General features: G+C 35.5%; 1 protein-coding gene across 1 annotated transcript in view; it reads left to right on the forward strand.

The window, feature by feature from the left end:
* Positions 1-12,396: 12,396 nt before the first annotated feature.
* Positions 12,397-21,931, forward strand: part of LOC127129208 (F-box/kelch-repeat protein At3g23880-like) — a 41,493-nt gene continuing 31,958 nt past the window's right edge. The window contains exon 1 of the mRNA XM_051058477.1: positions 12,397-13,553. Within this exon, the coding sequence (XP_050914434.1) occupies positions 12,422-13,553 (1,132 nt within the window). The 5' untranslated portion in view covers positions 12,397-12,421. The remainder of the gene's footprint in view (positions 13,554-21,931) is intronic.

Here is a 21,931-nt window from a genome sequence, read left to right on the forward strand (position 1 = left end):
CCGTACGAACTTATGTATTGACATTACCTAGTGGTTTAATAATTCAATTAGAGAACTATTATTATGTACCTACAATTAGCAGGAATATTATTCCTGTTTCTTGTTTGGACAAGTTTGGTTTTTCATTCATAATAAAGAATCATTGTTGCTCCATTTATTTGAATGATATATAACCTACCGTGAACAAAGCTTAAGCCTCCATGCGTGAGGAAGTAATGTTTAACTGCTAGATTGTGATCCAAGCGTATCCATCCTACCGTAAATAAACAAACACTTAATACTCCCATGTATGAGCATACAAGCAAGTGAACAGTAGCACGTGAACGTCAACACTGCCCATAAAAACAACCAAAAAATACTCTGTTTGTGAGCGGAACTACGGAGCTCTAACTTCCCCATTGCACGTATGAGGATACGTAGGCACAAGGATCCAAATCCTTGGTGAGCACACTAATTTAAAACATATTTTCTCCTCCCATCTTATTAATCTCATTCACCGATAGCAAGCAACATTCAGATAAACAACATTCATACGCATTGGTATAGGTAAAGTGGTTTCCATCAAGTACGATAGACGTGGGGGTGCTAATACTTTCCTCTTACATAATCGACTTTCGAATCCGCTCTTGGTTGCGAGACCATTCTCTTTTTGGGTTTTATCGCTATTTTCCATTTCCTTTGGAATATATAAAATCTGACGGTGAATCTGTATTTTTCGCGACGCGACATTGTCAATATAATTTATAAATCAAATATTATCTTAACATAAGGCACCAACATATTTTATTAATTTATAACTTTTATATTGTCGCCTTATCAAAAGGCATCAGCAGGGTTATCAAATCACAATCAACAAATCAAACACAATTATCCAAATTTCACTCTTTTTGCCTTAAGGTGCAACCATCGATACTTAACAATAACAATAACACATCACATACATCATAATTAAAAGAAAAATATTATCATTTATTCGCCTAAAAGGTTTTTCTCAAACCTCTTTGGCAACAAACATCAAATACAAAGATAAAGGAAGGAAGAAGGCATGAGGGCAAGGACCCGTCGCTATCCACCTGTTTAACTATCCATATATGAATAAATATCTCTCTCTCTCTCTCTCTCTCTCTCTCTCTCTCTCTCTATCTATCTCAAATTCACAAAAAGGATGAAACTACGGTAATGGAATTCCTCTTTGCCTTTAAAAGCTCTCATATGGTTACCTTTTTCTCTCCTTAGCTTTTTCTCACAAAAGCTCATAGTGACAACTCCCTCACTATTTTTCTCTTAAATAAAACTCTACAAACTCCCATTAACTCTTACTAATTCTACCCACCTCCCTAGTTTAATTAAAAATCTATTTTAATGCCCAAAACTCATTTTCTCACATTTCTCTATTTATTTAAATTATTAAAACCATAATAAAATTCTAATTTAATATTAAACTATTTTCCTCACTTCTACACTAATTTAAATAATTCTACCCATACTCATATTTTAAATTAAATTAAATAAATAAATAAAAAACACTCCAAAACTCAATCAAAAGTAAAATAATCAAAATCGGGGTGTTATAACTCTCCCCCACTTATAAAATTTTCTCCCTCGAAAATTAGCTAAAGGAAGCAACTCTCCATAATACTTTCTCCTCTGGTTCGCTAACCCCCTCGTCACGCTAAACCTAACTGATCCTCCCCCACTTGTTTCAAACCCATTCCTGATGGCTAGCGGTTAAAAGAAAAAGAGTGTCAATAGTGTTTCACAACATGTCGTACACCAGGATACAAACAAGTTCACAAAACCTAGGCCAAATGATTCGACCTTCTCTGATACCAACTAAGTAACACCCTAAACCCCAACATACGATTTTAAAACATAATGCGGAAATAATTCTCAAAAAGGGTGTCACATTTTCTCAATATAAACATCTTTCTAAAAAAATATAATTGCAGCAGAAATAAACAATTAAAAGCATCTCCAATTGTTTCATAGAATAAAACTCAACTTTATTAAATTCTTAATTCAGTTAAACTCAACAACTCACAGAAAATATAATTAAATAAGGTAACCCCATTTCGATGTTACACTATCAGAACGACTCGCAGAAACTAAAAATGCAAAAACATTAAATGAAGAAGGCCATCTACGCCATCCTTCAACATAAGCAACATTTAATGTTCCTTGGGCTCTACCTGAGTATTTGCACCATAGGCGTAAATAACACATGAAACAAACAGGGGGTGAGAATACATTCACATATGTTAATGGCGGATAAAACAGGAAGGATAATCTACATCAACATATAATTAATCCACACAATGTATAACATACAATCATTATGCAATGAGTAATTCCTCTACTCTTATGCATGTGGTATCATCCTACAACACTCGGTATCAGAGTTATGTTACTAAGGGATCCTCAACACTAGACCAAAGTCCTACAACATTGGGCCAAAGTCCAAAGCTAATCTCCGATAACACATGATGCATGATGCTACAAACAAATGCAAACAATTTCCACCCGAGCATACTACTCCAATTATCAAATATAAATCACAACATTTGATCGAAGTCTTGCAACATTAGACTAAAGTCATACAACACTGGTTCCTCTCTGAACCTAAAACTCAGTATAACTCAACACCTTTCATCATGAATCAACATAATAATCAAAAATATATTATCTTCTCATCAATACTCATCAACAACATCAAAACCGCATTAAAATCATGTTTCCAAATAATCATACCTCATATTTGAATAATTATTTAATATACTAAACGAAGTCCGAATCTAGAAAATGAATATGATATGGAACTCTTAGAATGTCTATTTTTAGAATCTAATTTTTATTTGAAGACTTGATACCCCAACCGATTCAGTCTAACTCAACTGACGACACCCCAAACGAACTTATGAAACTCTAGTTACATGTGAAACATGATGGTTAACGTATGACTAAAATTGAATAAGCATCTGATATAAAAACCAGTAAATTGCTACTATTGTAAAACTCCTAGACCAAATTTCCTCACATCAAAAGAAATATTATCGCGTTAGCTTTTCAACACAACTGACGACACCTCAAACAGACTTACGAAACTCAAGTTACGCCTGAAATAAGACGGTCAATCCTGTTCTATGTCTACCTGCAATTTTTCTGTGTTTTTCTCCCTATTAAACAGATTCAAAACTCGCCTATTTGAGTCCCAACCACTCCCAACCACTCAAAAAATTCGACCATGAAAATCATCAACACATTTTTTAATTTAACAAGACTTATCAAATACTCCAACAATAATCAACTCACAAGTACTATTATGATACTCATCCCCTTGCCTTATGTTATTATAGTTGAATCCCTATACTATGAGATAACCTTTCTACTCTCGTATTATCAAAAGGAGTCAACATAATTTATCAATCAAATCTCTATTTAACATAAGGCACCAACATATTTTATTAATTTATAATGTTTATATTCTCGCCTTATCAAAAGGCATCAGTAGGGTTATTAAATCACAATCAACATATAAAACATAATTATTCGAATTTCACATTTTTTGCCTTATGCACTAACAATAACACATCACATGCATCATAATCAAAAGAAAAATATTATCATTTATTCGCCTCAAAGGTTTTGCTCAAACCTTTTTGGCCACAACCATCAAATACAAAGTTAAATGAAGGAAGAAGACATAAGGGAAAGGACCCCCCGCTATCCCTCTATTTAATCACTCATATATGAATAGATCTCCCCCCTTACCTCAAATTCGTAGAAAATTTGAAACTGCAGTATTGAGTTCCCCTTTGCCTTCAAAAGCTCTCATAGGGTTGTCTCTTTCTCTCCTTAGCCTTTTCTCACAAAAATATGTACGGACAACTCTCTCACTCATTTTCTCATAAATAAAACATATATCCTTTTTATTTTAGTTAACTTTGCAAACTCCCCTCAACTCTCACTAATTCTACCCACCTCCCTAATTTAATTAAAAATCTATTTTAATGCTCAAAACTCATTTTCTCATATTTCATTATTATTTAAATTATTAAAAATATAATAAAATTCTTACTTAGTATTAAATAATTTTTTCTCCCTTCTACACTAATTTAAATAATTCTACCCACATTCATATTTTTTATTAAATAAAATAAATAAATCAAAAACACTTTAAAACTCAATTGAAAGTGAAACAATCAAAATTGAGGTGTTACACAACTTGTTTTCAATTTCTTCCCCAATCAACTAGGTAATATATGAGTATGGATATGCGTTCCTCAGACAATTGATCGATTTATCTTTAAAATAATGTGACTCTCGCTATGTTGCTGGAAATATCCTGATTTATGTATGGCCGATATTATCTATCATTTTTAAGTCTGGCACGTCTGTGCACCATCATTGGAAGGGTACAACCATACAACTAGTGTATGAAAGTATATGTCAGTCACACCTAGAGTAAATGCTTATAAATGGAGACTACATGTTGTCGACTGAGTTCTTTACCCACTCTCCTAGTACAATATTGGAGATAAATCAAGTGTATTTCACTTCATAAATGAAGTAGCCGCCTAAAAATCCTTCAAACATGCCAACGATAGCTGCGGGTTTTTTGAGATTGCCTCTTTCTTCGCTGCGAGATGTATCGGGCGTTGGGATCAAAATTCCACCGATGACACACTATGGTGGGGTCGATGTCGAGAACTTAAAGTGGAGAAATAACAAAGAGATCCTTGTTGTTGGTCAAAATAAAAGAGAGATAAAGAGAGTATGAAGGAGAAACAAGAAAAATAATAGTAAAAAAAACAATAATGGTTATGAGAATTTTGAGGAGATGTTAAATAATAACCATTCATCTTTCTTGTTTTATTGGCTATAAAAGCCTTGTATCTTTCATTCGTAATCATAAGAACATAATTTCAATAAATTCTTTTAGTGTAATTGAGTTGTGAAATTTTCATGTGAGGAGAGGTTAATGAATTTATATATTTTATTTTCATTAAGTTTGTGTGCTTCTGTGTTAATTTGTTCTTCCACAAATCTGATAATATGGAGAAATTTTGCGTAGTTTCCTAACAACTGGTATCAGAGCCTGGTTGGTTGATTTTTCTAATTTTTTCTAGTAAAGAAATTTTTAGAGACAATCATGAGAAAATCAGATTTAAGTGGGAGTGATGGCTGCAGACGAAGGAAAAATGAAAATTGAAAAGTTCGATGGTGTGGACTTTAGCTTTTGGAAGATGCAGATTGAAGATTATCTATATCAGAAAAAGCTACATCAACCTCTCATGGAAACGAAGCCAGATTCGATGAAGGAAGATGAGTGGAACCTTCTCGATAGGCAAGCACTTAGCGTTATCCGATTGTCGTTACCTCGAAATGTTGCTTTTAACATTGCGAAGGAGAAGACAACCACTGGTCTTTTGAAGGCTCTTTCAAGCATGTATAAAAAGCCTTCAACATCAAATAAAGTTCATTTGATGAGACAGTTATTTACACTTCGGATGACAGAAGATACATCAATTGCACAACATATCAATGAACTCAATATTGTAACAACCCAATTAAGTTCAGTTGGAATTGAGTTTGACGATGAAGTACGAGCATTGATACTTTTGTCTTCCTTACCAGATAGTTGGAGTGTTACTGTCATGGCAGTGAGTAGCTCGTCAGGAAGTACAAAGATGAAACTTGATGATGTTCGTGATCTGGTTCTCAGTGAAGAGATCAGGCGAAGAGAGTTGGGTGAATCATCATCCTCTTCAGTATTACATACAGAGGAAAGAGGAAGAAATTCAACCAGGGGATATGGACGTGGTAAATTAAAGGACCGATGATCCAAATCCAGAAATCATCTTAGTTTCAATAATTCGAAGGCTATCGAATGTTGGAATTGTGGAAAGAAAGGGCATTACAAAAATCAATGTAGACTCCCACCAAAGAATCAAGAGGTAAAGGATGAAGCAAATGTTGCTTCCACTTTAAGAGGAGAAGATGCGTTGATATGCTCTTTGGAGAATAAGGAAGAGTCTTGGGTGTTAGACTCTGGATCATCCTTCCATGCCACTTCCCAGAAAGAATTCTTTAATAATTATGTCTCTGGAAACCTCGGTAAAGTTTACCTCGGTAATGAGCAGTCATGTGAGATTGCAGGTAAAGGTGTAGTGAAGATTAAGTTAGGTGGGTCTGAATGGGAATTGAAAAATGTAAGACATATTCCCGACCTAACAAAGAACTTAATCTCAGTAGGCCAGTTGGCTAGTGAAGGCTACACAACAGTCTTTCATGGTGATCAATGGAAGATTTCAAAGGGTGCAATGACAGTTGCTCGCGGTAAAAAGAGTGGTACTCTTTACAAGACAACGGGAACTTGTCACTTGATTGCCGTTGCGAAAAATGAAAGTCCCAATTTATGGCACCAAAGATTAGGCCATATGAGTGAGAAAGGGATGAAGATCATGCACTCAAACGGAAAACTACAAGGTCTTAGGTCAATAGAAATTGACATGTGTGAAGACTATATACTTGGAAAACAAAAGCGAGTCAGCTTTCAGACAAATGGGAGAACCCCAAAGAAGGAAAGGCTTGAGCTTAATCACTCTGATGTTTGGGGTCCAACTACCGTCTCATCTATTGGCGGGAAGAAATACTTCGTGACTTTTATTGATGACCATTCCAGAAAGGTATGGGTATACTTTCTGAAATATAAGTCTGACGTATTTGAGGCTTTCAAGGTGTGGAAAGCGATGGTAGAAAGTGAGACCGGATTGAAGATCAAAAAGCTCCGAACTGACAATGGTGGTGAATATATAGACATCAAGTTCAAGAATCTATGTTATGAGCACATAATCAGAATGGAGAGGATTGTGCCAAGTACGCCTCAACAGAATGGTGTAGTTGAGCGTATGAATCGAACTTTGACTAAAAGAGCCAGAAGCTTACGTGTGCAGTCAGGCTTACTGAAGCAGTTATGGGCAGAGGTAGTCAACACATCAGCTTATTTAATCAACCGAGGTCCATCGGTACCATTGGAGCATAGAATACTAGAAGAGGTATGGAGCGAAAAAGAGGTAAAACTCTCACATCTGAGAGTTTTCGGATGTGTAGCATATGTGCACATTAGTGATCATGGCAGGAATAAGCTTGATCCTAAATCAAAGAAATTCATTTTCCTCGGTTATGATGAGGATGAGTTTGGCTATCGACTATGGGATGATGTAAACAAGAAAATGATCCGCAATAGAGATGTGGTCTTTAATGAAAGAGTTATGTACAAAGATAGGCATAACACAAGCACCAATGAATTAAAATTAAATGACCCAGTTTATGCAGAGGTTGATGATATCCCAGAAAGTCCTATAATTGAAAATCCTCAATTAGAGGAATCAACTGAACAAAGCAGTGAGCAACAGTATGACGCATCAGAGACTTGTACTCCAACTTCTATATTGAGAAGGTCTTGTCGACCTCATGTTCCTAATAGGAGATACATGGACTACATGTTGCTAACTGATGGAGGTGAGCCTGAAGACTATGCAGAAGCATGTCAGACCACAGATGCTAGTAAGAGGGAGCTTGCAATGAAAGATGAGATGAAGTCTTTAATCTCCAACCAGACATGGGAACTAGTTGAGTTACCTAGTGGAAAGAAGGCACTTCACAACAAATGGGTGTATCGAGTAAAAGAGGATCATGATGGTTCTAAGCGATACAAATCTTGACTAGTTGTCAAAGGATTTCAGCAAAAAGAAGGAGTTGATTACACTGAAATATTTGCTCCAGTTGTGAAACTCAATACTATCAGGTCAGTTTTAAGTATTGTGGCCAACAAAGAGCTCTACCTTGAGCAATTGGACGTGAAGACTGCATTTCTTCACAGAGACTTAGATGAGGATATCTACATGCACCAACTTGAAGGTTTCTTAGAGGAAGGGAAATAGAATATGCTGTGCAGATTAAAGAAGAGCTTGTATGGCCTGAAACAAGCTCCAAGACAGTGGTATATGAAGTTTGAAAGCTTTATGCACAAGGAAGGTTTCCAGAAGTGCAATGCCGATCACTGTTGTTTCTTCAAGAGATATAAGTCCAATTACATCATTTTGCTACTCTATGTCGATGATATGTTAGTAGCAGGTCCAGATATGGATGAAATCAGAAACTTGAAGATGCAGTTATCAAAGGAGTTTGACATGAAGGATTTGGGTCCAACAAAGAAGATTCTTGGAATGCAAATCATGAGAGATAAGCAAAGAGGAATTTTGCAGTTATCTCAGGCAGAGTACATCAATCGTATTTTGCAAAGGTTCAACATGGGCAATGCCAAACCAGTTAGCACACCTTTGGTAAGTCTTTTTCGCCTATCCAAGGACCAGTCTCCTCAGACGGAGGAAGAAATAGAATTCATGGATAAGATTCCATATGCTTCAGCCATAGGAAGTTTGATGTATGCAATGGTATGTACTAGCCCAGACATTGCCATGCAGTGGGAGTTGTAAGCAGGTTTATGGCAAATCCAGGAAAATCTGATTGGGAAGCAGTCAAGTGGATTTTGCGGTATCTACGAGGCACTAAAAAGAAATGTCTATACTTTGGCAAAGGAGAAATAAAAGTACAAGGATACGTTGATGCAGACTTTGCCGGTGAAGTTGATCACCGAAGAAGTACGACTGGCTATATATTTACTGTTGGTACTGGAGCAGTTAGCTGGATATCGCGAATACAAAAGATTGTTGCTTTATCCACTACTGAGGCTGAGTATGTAGCAGTCATAGAAGCTAGTAAGGAATTAATATGGCTTCAAGGATTGTTAATAGAGTTGGGTTTCATGCAGGAGAAAAGTGTTTTGTATAGTGACAGTCAAAGTGTAATACATCTAGCAAAGAATTCTGCATTTCATTCAAGAACAAAACACATTGGTCTTCGTTATCACTTCATTAGATCTCTTCTTGAGGATGAGGTACTAACATTGAGCAAGATACAAGGAAGTGAGAATCCAACTGACATGTTAACACAGGTGGTGACAATTGATAAACTGAAGTTGTGCTCTTCTTCAGTTGGTCTGCTAGAATAATAAATTGATAAACGTTGTTGTTTGACCAAGATGTGAAGACTGATTAAAATCACTCTTCAAGTGGGAGATTGTTGGTCAAAATAAAAGAGAGATAAAGAGAGTATGAAGGAGAAACAAGAAAAATAATAGTAAAAAGAAACAATAATGGTTATGAGAACTTTGAGGAGATGTTAAATAATAATCATTCATCTTTCTTGTTTTATTGGCTATAAAAGCCTTGTATCTTTCATTTGTAATCATCATAACATAATTTTAATAAATTCTTTTAGTGTAATTGAGTTGTGAAATTTTCATGTGAGGAGAGGTTAATGAATTTATATATTTTATTTTTATTAAGTTTGTGTGCTTCCGCATTAATTTGTTCTTCCACAAATCTGATAATATGGGGAAATTTTGCGTAGTTTCCTAACACATGTTATCCTAGAGTCACTTAATCAGTGCGTTCTTTACCTCAGAATGGAGACTGTATCCTATCTTTACGAATCTAGTTGGATTATCATTGAGCTGAACAACTTCAGAATCACTGTTCGAAATTATCTAGCTTCTTTGTCACACTCGTCAAGGTCGAACATATTGAATCTCTCCGAACCTTCCTCTTTATTCCGCTTTCTTATTCTCTAAGTGTTAGTAGTAGATCTGTAATTTTTCAAGCGAGAGTTAAGGAATATTTGAAAGCCAAGAGATCTCCACCACTGCTAGACTCAAATCTAGTTGACGAAGCTATAATTTCTCGAGTGTGTCGGAGTAAAATGCATCACACGAACTTCCACCATTTATGAAGACTCCTACTACTATGTGATCCGCTAATGTGTCTGTTATATTAGTGGCAGCTCCGTGTTTGGAACTCCATTAACCTTTATGCCATATTGAAATCCTAGCATCATCTTGTCCTTACTTTGTGATTTGATGTCAGTGGTTGCTTGGGTGATGTTGTCCGGTGATGGATCCCTGTCATTGTTTCTTTCGTACGAATATCACCGGTGACAAAGATTGAGGTGGTGCAATATTATAGAATTTGGCAGATGTCTCAGGTGTGATGCCTAAGGTTATTTTTGTCCATCTCACGCTGGTTCTGGAAGAGATATAGTTTGGGATCGAGGATGATTCGTTTGTAACATTACGCAGGAATTAGAGGTCATTTCCCACAAACAGTGTCATTGTTCCATATTGAAACTATAATTGGTGTTGGTTGATGTCGTAGGGGTCTAGAATCAATGATGCTGGTCTCTGTAACAAAAATTCAATATAAATATGATGAAAAATGGAGATCATAAAAGTGTATGAACCTCACGTGTGTTTAGGGATGTCAATGGGGCGGGGCGGGACGGGGCCGAATGATACATTCACATATGAACCACCACTTAGTTTATTCCCTTCCCCGTCTCGGATCCCTGCCACAAGTAGGGGTGTGCAAAAAAACCGATTATCCATAACCAAATTGGTATCCAAATTGATCCACTTTAAAGAAACCAAACCAGATGTAAAATAAAAATTTGGTTTTGTTATTGGTTATCCAAATATAAACCGTTACCCATTATAAAAATTTGGTTTTGTTATTGGTTATCCAAATTTTACTATGTGTTAAATTTTTTTTTTTGTATGTTTTCATGTTTTAGCACATTATAAATCAATTTTATATTTTATATTTTTTAAAATTTTATAAAAAAATTATTTTAAAAATAAAAATCAGATATTTTTTTCTTTTCACCAAAAATATTATATTTGGATTTTTTTTTCGATAAAATTATATTTGATATTTTTTTTCAAATAATTTTCTTTTTCTAAATAAAAAAGATATTTTTATCAAAAATATTTTTTGTTTTTTTCAGTAAAAAAATGTTTTTAAAAAAAAATATTTTTTTTTTAATTTTTTTTATTTTCAGAATATAATTTTATTTTTTTTAATTTTTTTTATATATTTTTTTTTCTTTTTTCTGAATATTTGTTATTTTTTTTTCAAAAAAAAGTTGTTTTTTTTTATGTTAATTTAAAAGAAAAAATATTTTAAAACCTCATAAAATTTGTTTATGAACAATTATGAGAGATTTTAAGAAATTTGAACAATTTTTTTGATGAGTTATTTATTTTATGAACAATTATGATTTATAGAGATATCATTCATGATTATTTTATTTTATGACCTTTTTTATAACACATGATACTTTGGAATTGTTTTTAATCGAGATATTATTTGTGGTGATTATAAAAGTCAAATTTAAAATAATTTTTTAAAATAAATATTTTTTTATATAAAATGGTTTTATAATTAGTGAAAATAAAAAAGTTAGTTAAAAGAAAATAAAATTATTTTTGATATAAAATTGATTTTTTAAAAATATAGTTTTAAAAACTATTTTTTTTATAAAATTGATTTTGAAATTGATTTTTTAAAGAAAATAAAAAATTAGTTTTAAAGAAATTGATTTAAAACTGTTTTTTTTAAACTATTTTTTTTTTAAAAACCGGTTTAAAACCGAACCGGTCCACTTATAAACCGATTTCTAAAAAATAAATTGGTTTTATGAAAATGGTTTTAAGAACCAAACCGAACCATAGATATGGTTCAATTTAGTTTGGTTCATGATCCATTCACACCCCTAATCACATGGGGAGGTTTGTGCCCCAACCCCATCCCGCATGTCCCCACGAATCCCAACTGTTACTATTGAATTCTATAAACATATTTTTATAGTTCAAAAACTTTCGGAGCAGACTATCAACCACGAAATTCCCACGATAAATCACCTCAATCTAACTATACGAGATCCTATTGTGCAATAGGCATTTTTCTATAATACAACCTCAAATAATAGTCTCTTGAGTACCCTATACGAGATCCTATTACTATTAATGAAGGAGGACATGGAAGATCAAAGCTAGGAAGGAAACCCGTGAAGGAATCTGGACGGCACCAAATATTTTTAGAAAATTAAAAATAGCTTTGCTTCTAAAGAAGCTAATTATGGCTCAATATGCGACTAAAAGAATAATAAAATTAGCGTTAATAACTTCTTAATATTCGGTTAACACAGACCCTTATAGACCTAATATCAAATTTTAAATATATTTTTTATTTTTTATTTAAAATAAAATAAAGGTTAAAATAAATTAGTTAATGTAAAATTGAAAAAGTAGTTTAACACTATTTTGGACTCTTTTGTTATTTATTATTTATCATGTGTAAACCCTCCATCGTTTGCCGTCAAGGTGAAGAATAGAGTATTGGATTTCTCCTAAAAGGTACTTTCACTCTCACTGGTTTTCATCCATTTATAATCTAAATTATATTGTAATTGTCCTCTATTATATCTATCAAAGCTGAATTTAATTTACTTAATTATTGTAGCCATGAAAAAAGATCCAATTTCCGCTACAAGGGTTAGACATAATGAAGCAAAACAGAAAGATGAAAAGACACACAATCATGAACTTTGCTCTTCTTTTGTGAATCTTCCACTCCATCTCACTACTCACATTTTCCTTCAACTTCCAATTAAGTCTCTTCTCAGTTGTAAATGTGTCTGCAAAGATTGGAAAACTATGATTTCAGAACCACATTTTACTAAACTGCATTTTGAACAATCACGGAATACTCTTATGATCCGAACCAACGACTATGATCGAGTATCAAGAACCTTATATCTCCTTGAATGTGAACCAGAAAAGTTTGACATTGGAAGTGATAATCGCGTGAAGCTTGAGCCTATATGCACGCTTCCTCTTCGTGATGACAAGTTATTTAGAGAGGAGAAAGGATACTCGATCAAGAATATTTTCAAGTGTGTTATTAGCGTTGCGAGATTATTTTGGGAGAAAAGGGAAACCCTTTATAGTTCTTGCAACCGTAAACATGGTAAGTTTGATATTGTGAATTCTTGTAATGGCTTACTTTGTTTGTGTGAACCATCTACAGAAAACCCTATAGTGGTTTGCAATCCAGTCACTGGGGAGTTTATAAGACTTCCTGGAGCTAGTATGAGTCCTTCTAGGTTAAACACAGCACGTGTAAGAGCGCATGTATATGCTAGTCTTGGTTTCCATCCTAAAGATAATGAATATAAGGTGATAAGAATATGGACTAAACATGTCAGACGCGCCAATTTTTGGGTGTCTGAACGTCTCACGGTTGATATACACACACTTGGGACGTCATTATGGAGAAACATTGAAGTGGATCCTCAAATTTCTATTTTGAGACTTAGCGATCCCACTTATATTAATGGTGTAGTTCATTGGATAGAGTTTAAAGGTATAATATTGTGTTTCTGTTTTGAAACTGAGAAGTTGAAGACATTTCCTTCTCCTCCGGGTATGGTTAAAAATCATGCAAATGGAATTTATAATTACTTGCGTAGAATGGGAGAATTGAAGGGAATTCTTTACATTTGTGACTCGACCAATTTCTCTAATATTACAATGTGGGTTATGAATGAATACGGCATTGGAGAGTCATGGAGTAAGGTTTACAACATTCCTAACTGTAGCGGTGTATTCGTCGCCATATGATCTATTGGTTAAATCATAAGCTAAGAGATACGTTGAAAAATTTCGAGTCGCCACCGCACTTTTATTTATCCAAAGGACTGGCTAAAAAGCGAACAAAAGCCTAAGAAGTTTTACACGTAGAAAACTAATAAAAAGATCAGAGATTCTGGGTAAGGGGTAAATTACGCAATGGGAAGGTGTTAGGCACCCACTACGTCCTAGGTACTCCTAGGGAGCCCTTTTCACACTTGTTGTAAAATATTGTTATTTGTTATGACATAAAGATTGTGCAAACATGATTGGGATGATGAGAAAAGAATATACAATTTTATTATTATTAGGTTCGAACGGATGAACCCGTTGCCTACGTACCTTCCATCAAAGGTAAGGATCAGAACGCCGTAGTTCGGCTAAAAGATTTCCAAAAGTGGGTTAGGTTCAATTTTAAACACAAACCCTAGGTCTTACGTTATCCACGGGAGAACACTCAACCTTATACAAACAACAACGTCCACCATGTGAGAACAGCTTCAACTGGCCAGAGAGGGGTTAACCCTATAATAGGCGAGGAAGACTTACAATTCAATCACTAAAGACAGAAGGTGAGATTAACATCAACCACTAAGATAAATCAAACCTATAGCTCATGTATGAAAAGATTAATGGACAAAGCCAAAACAAGTGAATGAGTGGAGTTACTGATTATGATTATGAAAATGAAGTCAAAGTATGATTAAGATCAATTCAAATAAGTATTATGAAAATGAAGTTTGAAAAAAAGTCAAGGACTTGAGTCCAGGTTTTTAGTTAGAAAACATGAAGATGTTTGCACAACACTTACGTCAAATTTGAAAGATAAAGTGTGAAAAAGTCTTAGGACATAATGAATGATGAATGAATGAAGATGGATAGTAAAACTTCTCAGGAGGTTCACTTCTTGAGATCATATGGGAGATGATTCAAGTGCGTCCTTTGGAATAGCAATTAATAATAACAAACAAACAAAGCAAGCAAAAGCGGATATCGGATGCCAATCAATGGTCTTATACCAATCTCCTAAAACACAACGGGATATCAGATGCCACTCAATGGACTTACACTAATCTCCACAGGCAAAGAAAACAAAAGCGGATACCGGATACCAATAAATGGATTTACACCAGTCTCCTAAAACAGAACAGGATATCAGATGCCACTCAATGGACTTACACTAATCTCCACGGAAGAAAACAAGAATGAAACATGGAGGTCAACTGCCAATCTATCTGGACTTAGGTTAACTCCACAGTATGCTCACAGGAAATCCAATGCCACATCACAGGGACTTACAATGGATCCTCACATACAAGAACAAAAGCAACAATATGATCACAGGTATGCAAATGCCAACTTACAGGGACTTATAATTGCAACCTCTCACACAACAGATGAACAAACTATGATCACAGGAAAGCAGATGCCAACTTACAGGGACTTATAACTGCAACCTCACATACAAAACCAAACAGAAGATATGAGTGACCAATGAGGTCTTACACTCTATCCTTCCATATCACAGGAGCAAATGCCAAAGCAATGGACTTACAATTGTCCTCAATGGGCAAACAACAATGATAGCATCACAAAGATAAATGAGATGATCATGCATTAATGGCAATTGATGATGATGATAAATGCATAGCATACAGGCAAACAAGTGCACATGAAGCAAACAGTCAATCAATGAATATCAAACAGCACACTCTATAGCCAAACAATGGGGGCTCACACAAGAGGGTTTGACTTTGAAAGTCCACTGTAATGGGTAAAGGTCGCTCTTAACCTGGCCATTGAGGGGCTCAGGTGAAGCAGATGAATAGGAAATGAGGGGTGTGCCTCATTGCTTCTATCTCAACTCAGAGAGAGCATCAAAGAAAGTGTGGGAGTTCAGAAAGTAGGAACTCTCTCCACATTATTGACTCGATTAGATCTTGGGTATTTATCTCATTTGCTTCAACCAGGTACTGGGAGCAAAGAGAGGACACACTGAATAGTGGGGGATAGATTGCTTATCCCTACCTTCCACCAATTGCCTTACTTGAAGGACTTTTCCTGCTTGGGACAATCTTAAACAAACACAGGCATTGCCTCTTAAGGAGGACTTCAGACAGTTTGCCCGGTCAAATAACAGACCGGGTCTCCAGACTACATGAAGAAGAAAGGTTTATACCTCAAAGCAAATGCTAAAAAGCAAAGCAAGCAAGTTCAAAGAACTTAAGCAACTAAGGTACCTGAAAAAGTCAAACTCATTAGTAAGCAAGTCAACAGTCAAAAGCAAAAGAAAATGAACCAATGATCACACAGAGGGACCAATTGTGCAAGGCACAATGACTCAAGTATGAGTCACCTACAAAACAAGGGTTAGCATGTGGCAAACAATCAAATTCAATCACATTTGAGTGATCCTTAAAGCATGGGTGCTCAACCTGAAACATCAGCTCAATTGTAAGCTCAGATGACCACTAGGACTAGCCTAGGGTCAAAGATGAAAGAAAAAGTCAAGGCAGCAAGCAATGTTCAATCAAAGTCAAGCTCAATCATGTAGGAATCAAACACAATTGGATTCAAACTTATATCATGCATCAAAGTCATTTCATATGCAAAAGGATGCAAAGCATGGCAAGAGAAGCATACAAAAGTCAACAGCAAAGACTTCCTTCAAAAGTCAACTCAAACAATCTCAAAAATTATGAAATAAATCACACTCAATCCTAACATCTAACATGGTATACATGTAAAATTTCAATGCATTTGGATGAGAGGAAGGCAGTCAAATAAAATCATGAATTCAAATCAAATTCAAGTAAGCATGGTGAAAGTCAACAAGCATGGGTCAACTTCAAAAAAATCATATCAATTTGAAAACAGAAGAGAAATGAATGAGATTAACACCAATGCAAAGCTTGAGATGTCTAGTTATCACATATGAAATTTCATGATCATACAATAAGATTTGAGAATTTCACAAAGGATTTGGCAAGGCATAGCACAAAAAGTCAACAAATGACCACATATGGAAGAAAATTCTCAATCAAATGGAAAACAGCAAGATTAATTCCAAGAAAATTCATACATCAATTAGACATACAAGGGATCATTCATGCAAAATTTAGAGTCATTTGGATGTAGGGAAGTGTGTGAACAAAATTTGTGAAAATGCATGATCATGGTATAGCACCAAATGCAACACATAACTTCAGAAAATCATAACTCTCAATCCACAAGTGATAAATGCACAAACTTTATACCAAAATGAAGGTCAATGTGTCTAGTTTTACCACAAAAAATTTCAAGCTCATTGGATATAACATGAGAATTTCACAAAGAGAATGGCACAAGGTATCAATTTGGCATACATGTCAAGAAAATAATTACCATAAAAAATCCAGCCAATGGAAAAATCATTAAAAATCACAATTAAATGAAGGACACATTCATGATCATGAGGAAAAAATTTCGAGATTTTTGGATGAAATGTGAATGAGAAATTAATTTGTGAAGTTGGATGAAACAATTGGATGAAGCATGAAACAATAGGCATGGCAATTGGTCAACACAAGTCAACAGAATGGCATTTCAGTAATTCTGCAGTCACTAATCAAAACTGCAGCGTTTTGGGCAAGGCAATTGAAATGTTTTCATTGGCTGTTGCCCAATGAAACAGTGGACACGGCCAATGAACAAATTTTCTGAGTTTTCAAAACCCTAGGGTTTTAGCAACATGTATTCATGGCTATGGCATTCATGCATCTTCATGTTATCAATTAAAACATCACCAGGTAACAGCAACATGTAAAATGATGATCATGCAGCAATCAAGTAGCCACATTCAAACACAACAAACAAATAAATCACATGAATTTCTGGACAGTTGCAAGGTTTAAAAACAAACTGCAACAGGGCATTTCATCATCATGCATCAACAAGCAAACAGCATCAACAAAATTCGACCAACAACGACATCAAGCAGACAGCATATGCATCATTGTCATGTGATCATCGTAACAGCATCAAGCAAATAGCAATGGTCATGATCATCATCGAACCAAACAAAACAGCAGCAATGTAGCATAGCAATGAACATCAATGTTCCTCACTTAACCAACACATGAACAATAGCATGGCAAAGGCATTTCATACAAGTTCAAAACAGCAGCAGTATTCATCATTCGACCAAACCAAAACAAATGACAGCATGGTATTATCAACATCAGCTTGATCAATCAACCAGAAACAACAGCAACATGTATGTTTATCACCATAAATCAAGCTTCGAGCCAAATCAGACAAAAACATGGCATTGGTACTGCATCATGTAACATCCAACAGCACAAACCATACACAACAGCCACGAACCATACACAACAGCAGCACAACAAATTCTAACAGCATTTATGATTCACACGCAGCAGCAGGGGTATTAACATTCAATGGTTCATTCTAATCAATATCAAACAAGTTCAGACAGAAATTCAAAAAGCAGCAAGGCAATGAAACATTAACCATCGAGACAACCTCAAACCAACACAAACCAAATACATTTCATGTGGATACAAAGTTTCAAAAATGCAGCATGGTTAAGCCTCATGTCATCATTATTATAACACCAAAATTCGAGCAAGCAAACAGCAATGGTAATGATCATTTATCATTTTAGCAAACCTAGCTAACAGCAAAACAACATAATCATGGGAGTTTCTAGTCATGGTTCATGGTTCAAATAACCGCAGCATTGGCATTGCAGTAGGTCCATACAGTATCATGCAGAAGAGCAACAACTAAGGATATTCGAAATTCTGGGCATATCAAGATGGCAACACAGCAGTATGTGAACAGGGCAAGTTATAGCAGCATCAGGTGTTCATCAACATCCAAACAAATTTAAACAATAAACACACAACTGCATACAACATGTTTCACACAGATTCCAAGCCAATGCTCGTGGGATTTCAAAAAAATGCAGCATGGTCAAGCATGGCATCATGTATTCATCACTAATCATCATTCAAACACTAATCAAACAATCAGCATACAACATGTTCATGAGATTTCCTGGCAGTTTTAAAACAGCAAAACAGCAAGTCAAGCTTATGTTGCTCACCTAACAGCAAGATCCCAACAGCAGGAAAAACACAATATGGCAATGATGCCACCATACTCATGCACCTAAACAACACAAACCCTACACGTTCAAATGCAAAATCCTGGGCAAGTTCTAAGGTTCATGGACAAGGTATATGCAGCAACACGATCGAATTCATCTCATGATTCAACAGCAACTCGAAATCAAACAAACATGACAACCACATAACCACATTCATAATGCTTATGCAACATAAATCAACAGCTACCAACACACATGAACTAGATTCTTGAAGCAAAAGGGCTAGGGTTTAACAGCAGCTTGCCTTCATCATCAACATGAACTCAAAATTCGAAATATCCAGAAACAAAAAATAAGCATATCAATGTGATCCTTATGCATCATACATACCTAATCAAGTCATAATTTTCATGAAAATCTCAGCATCACAGCAAATCGATGGAAAGCACATTCAAGCATACAAATGAAAACTCATATTTCTCTCAGCATAACCAACCATTTCAAGCAAATGAACACTCATTAGAATCAGTATTTAAGGATCTTTCACAAACATAGTATGGCATGGCAAAAAGAGAAGATAGATTACTTACTTGTTTTGGAAGAAAATGTTGAAACAGTAGTGCTTTGGTCGATTCAAGCTCAAACAGTTGGAGATGGTGCTTGGTAGTGAAGGATGATGAAGCTTGTTCAGCTCAAACTTGCTTTGAAACTTCCACCACTCGAATTGCCATTGGAGATGCTCTGAAGATGCAGAGTTTGAAAGAGGGTTACAGTTGAGAAATGATGTGCAAAAACAATCCCAAATGATGTTTAGATGATGGAGGAAACAAGGTTATTCGAGGGTTTTCAAGGGTTTATGCAGAAAAAAACCAATTGCCAAAAATGCAAGAAGAGAGAATGAGGGTTTTTGGTCTGTGGAGGCTGTGAACACTAGGGTTGTTTGTGCAGAAAATCCACTTATATACCACTGTTTAACAATACTAAACCAATGCCTAAACTTGCTTAGTTCAAAGGAAGGCAATTACACATTTGCTAATTTGGTCAAGTGTATAGTGGAGGTGTGAATTTGGCATGGTTTTGGGCCTGCTACAAGCTGCTAGTGGCCAGCACAATTGCTGTTTTGTGTGCTGCAGACCTGTACTTGCTGTTTTTTCTCTTTTCACATCTTTTGCACATTTTGCCAAATTTGCCTTTTAATCCCAAATGGTGGTGTAAAGGTGGTATGATGATGGTTTATGGCTTGGAACAAATCACAAATGATATATGGAACATTTCCCAATTGACCAAATCAAGAAAAAGTCAAAAACTCAAAAAGTCAAAGTTTGGTCAAACTTTGAATTTAAGTGCAAAAGGTCCAAAAATGCCATTTTGAATGGTAAGGTTTTAGGTCATGAAATTTATATTTTTGGAAAGAGGATGAAAAATGTGGTTTGTAGGAAAAAACCCCACCAAATTTGGCCTTATGGTTTGGGAGATATGGCTTGTTGAAGTTCAAAAATTGGTGAAAATGATTTGATCATATCTTGACAACCACACATGGGATTTGAGAGTTCTTGGACTTTTTGAAAATGGGAAGACAAGATCTTCAACTTTCATGTTGGGCAAAAATTCATTTGGAGCTTGTATCATGAAGTAAGTTTAAGATCAAGAAGTTTCCATTTTTGGCAGTTGAAATTACAGGTCCACCTGCTATTTCTGGAAAATTTCTGATTGGCTTGATTTTCTTCCATGATGAGGTTTGACATGATATATGAGGCTTATACAAGCATGAATGAACTTCTTCAAATCAATTCTATCCATCAAATTCTTGATTAAATCAACAGTTGACCAAGTTTGACTTTTCTAGGGTTTTGGACTGACTGATCCTCCTCTGATGATTTCCAAACCCTAAATCCTTGAGAACTTGTCTTCAAATGATGTCTCAAGTTGTATGAACCTTTGATTATTGATCATGGTGCCCAAATTCTGCAAGAATGGCCACCATCCATTGCTTTGACTGATCTTTGACTGACTTTGACCTAATTGCTGATGATTACTTCAACTGCAAGCAACAAGGTTAGACTGACAATATTTTTGTACTTTTTGAGTGATAAACATATGAAAGGCAAAGATATACAAATGCAAGGTATGCTTGGTGATCAAGAAACAAACCACAAGGCAATCTACCCACTATGAGGGGAACTAGGTCATGCATTGATCCTTGAGGTTATGATATGAATGATATGGGCCATGAGGGATCTTAGGGCCCAAAATTGGGGTCTTACAGATGCCCCTATTTAAGGTCATTCTAGCCGGAGAAGTGAAGTTTAGAAATCTTCATCTCGACGCGGTAGAATGGACTTAAATAACAGTAATGAGACAAATTTTGGTCCCTAAGAGACCTCATGATGCAGATGTATGCGTGCAAAAGACACAAATTCTGTGGGGGAATATAATTCACACAGAAGAAAAACGATCCATCGGAGTAATACACTCACCAGGAACAGAGACTCTAACAAGACTCTATGGGGATAATAAAAGAAAAAGAGATGTATGAACAATACACGACTCTAAACTGGGGAAAAAACAAAACTGACACCACGTGATCAAAACACGACTCTGATTAAAAAAACAGAAAACAGACTGGAGAACTCATTGGGGAGTGAAGGACTCACACTGGGGAAAAGAATTCCAAATGGAAAATAAATCCATTGGAGAGACACAAGCTGACTCCTGAGGAGAAGCAAAAGAAAACTCCACTGGGGAAGCAACAAACAAAATGAGATGTTACCAGGCATACGGGTAACAAACTCAGGAAAATCTGACTCCACGGGGGGACCGAGGTCATAATAGGGAGCAGAAAGGAGGGAACACCAAGGATACCGGTTACTGGGTATATAATAGGTGACCGACCAAAGCGTGAATTGGATTTCACTTCCAAAACACTCATCATCCCGAAGAGAGCTAGAAAAGCAAACTTGTTTATAGGATGGACATTCAATTCCACAAGGAAAATGAATCTTACTCTGAGGGGAAAACAATCAAGAGATCGACTCAAGAGTGAACGAGATATAATATCCATTACCGTCAGAACGTGGATAGAATACTCAGATGAGACATATTATTCATTACCGGCAGACCGTGAATAATATACTCGAAAGGAAAACTATCCTGAACCGGTTACTGGGTTGTTTATAGGATAAAATCCGAAATCGTGAATTGGTTTTCACTTCCAAAACACTCATCATCCG

Source organism: Lathyrus oleraceus, chromosome 3 (assembly GCF_024323335.1).
Source record: "Lathyrus oleraceus cultivar Zhongwan6 chromosome 3, CAAS_Psat_ZW6_1.0, whole genome shotgun sequence".
Lineage (NCBI taxonomy): Eukaryota > Viridiplantae > Streptophyta > Magnoliopsida > Fabales > Fabaceae > Lathyrus > Lathyrus oleraceus.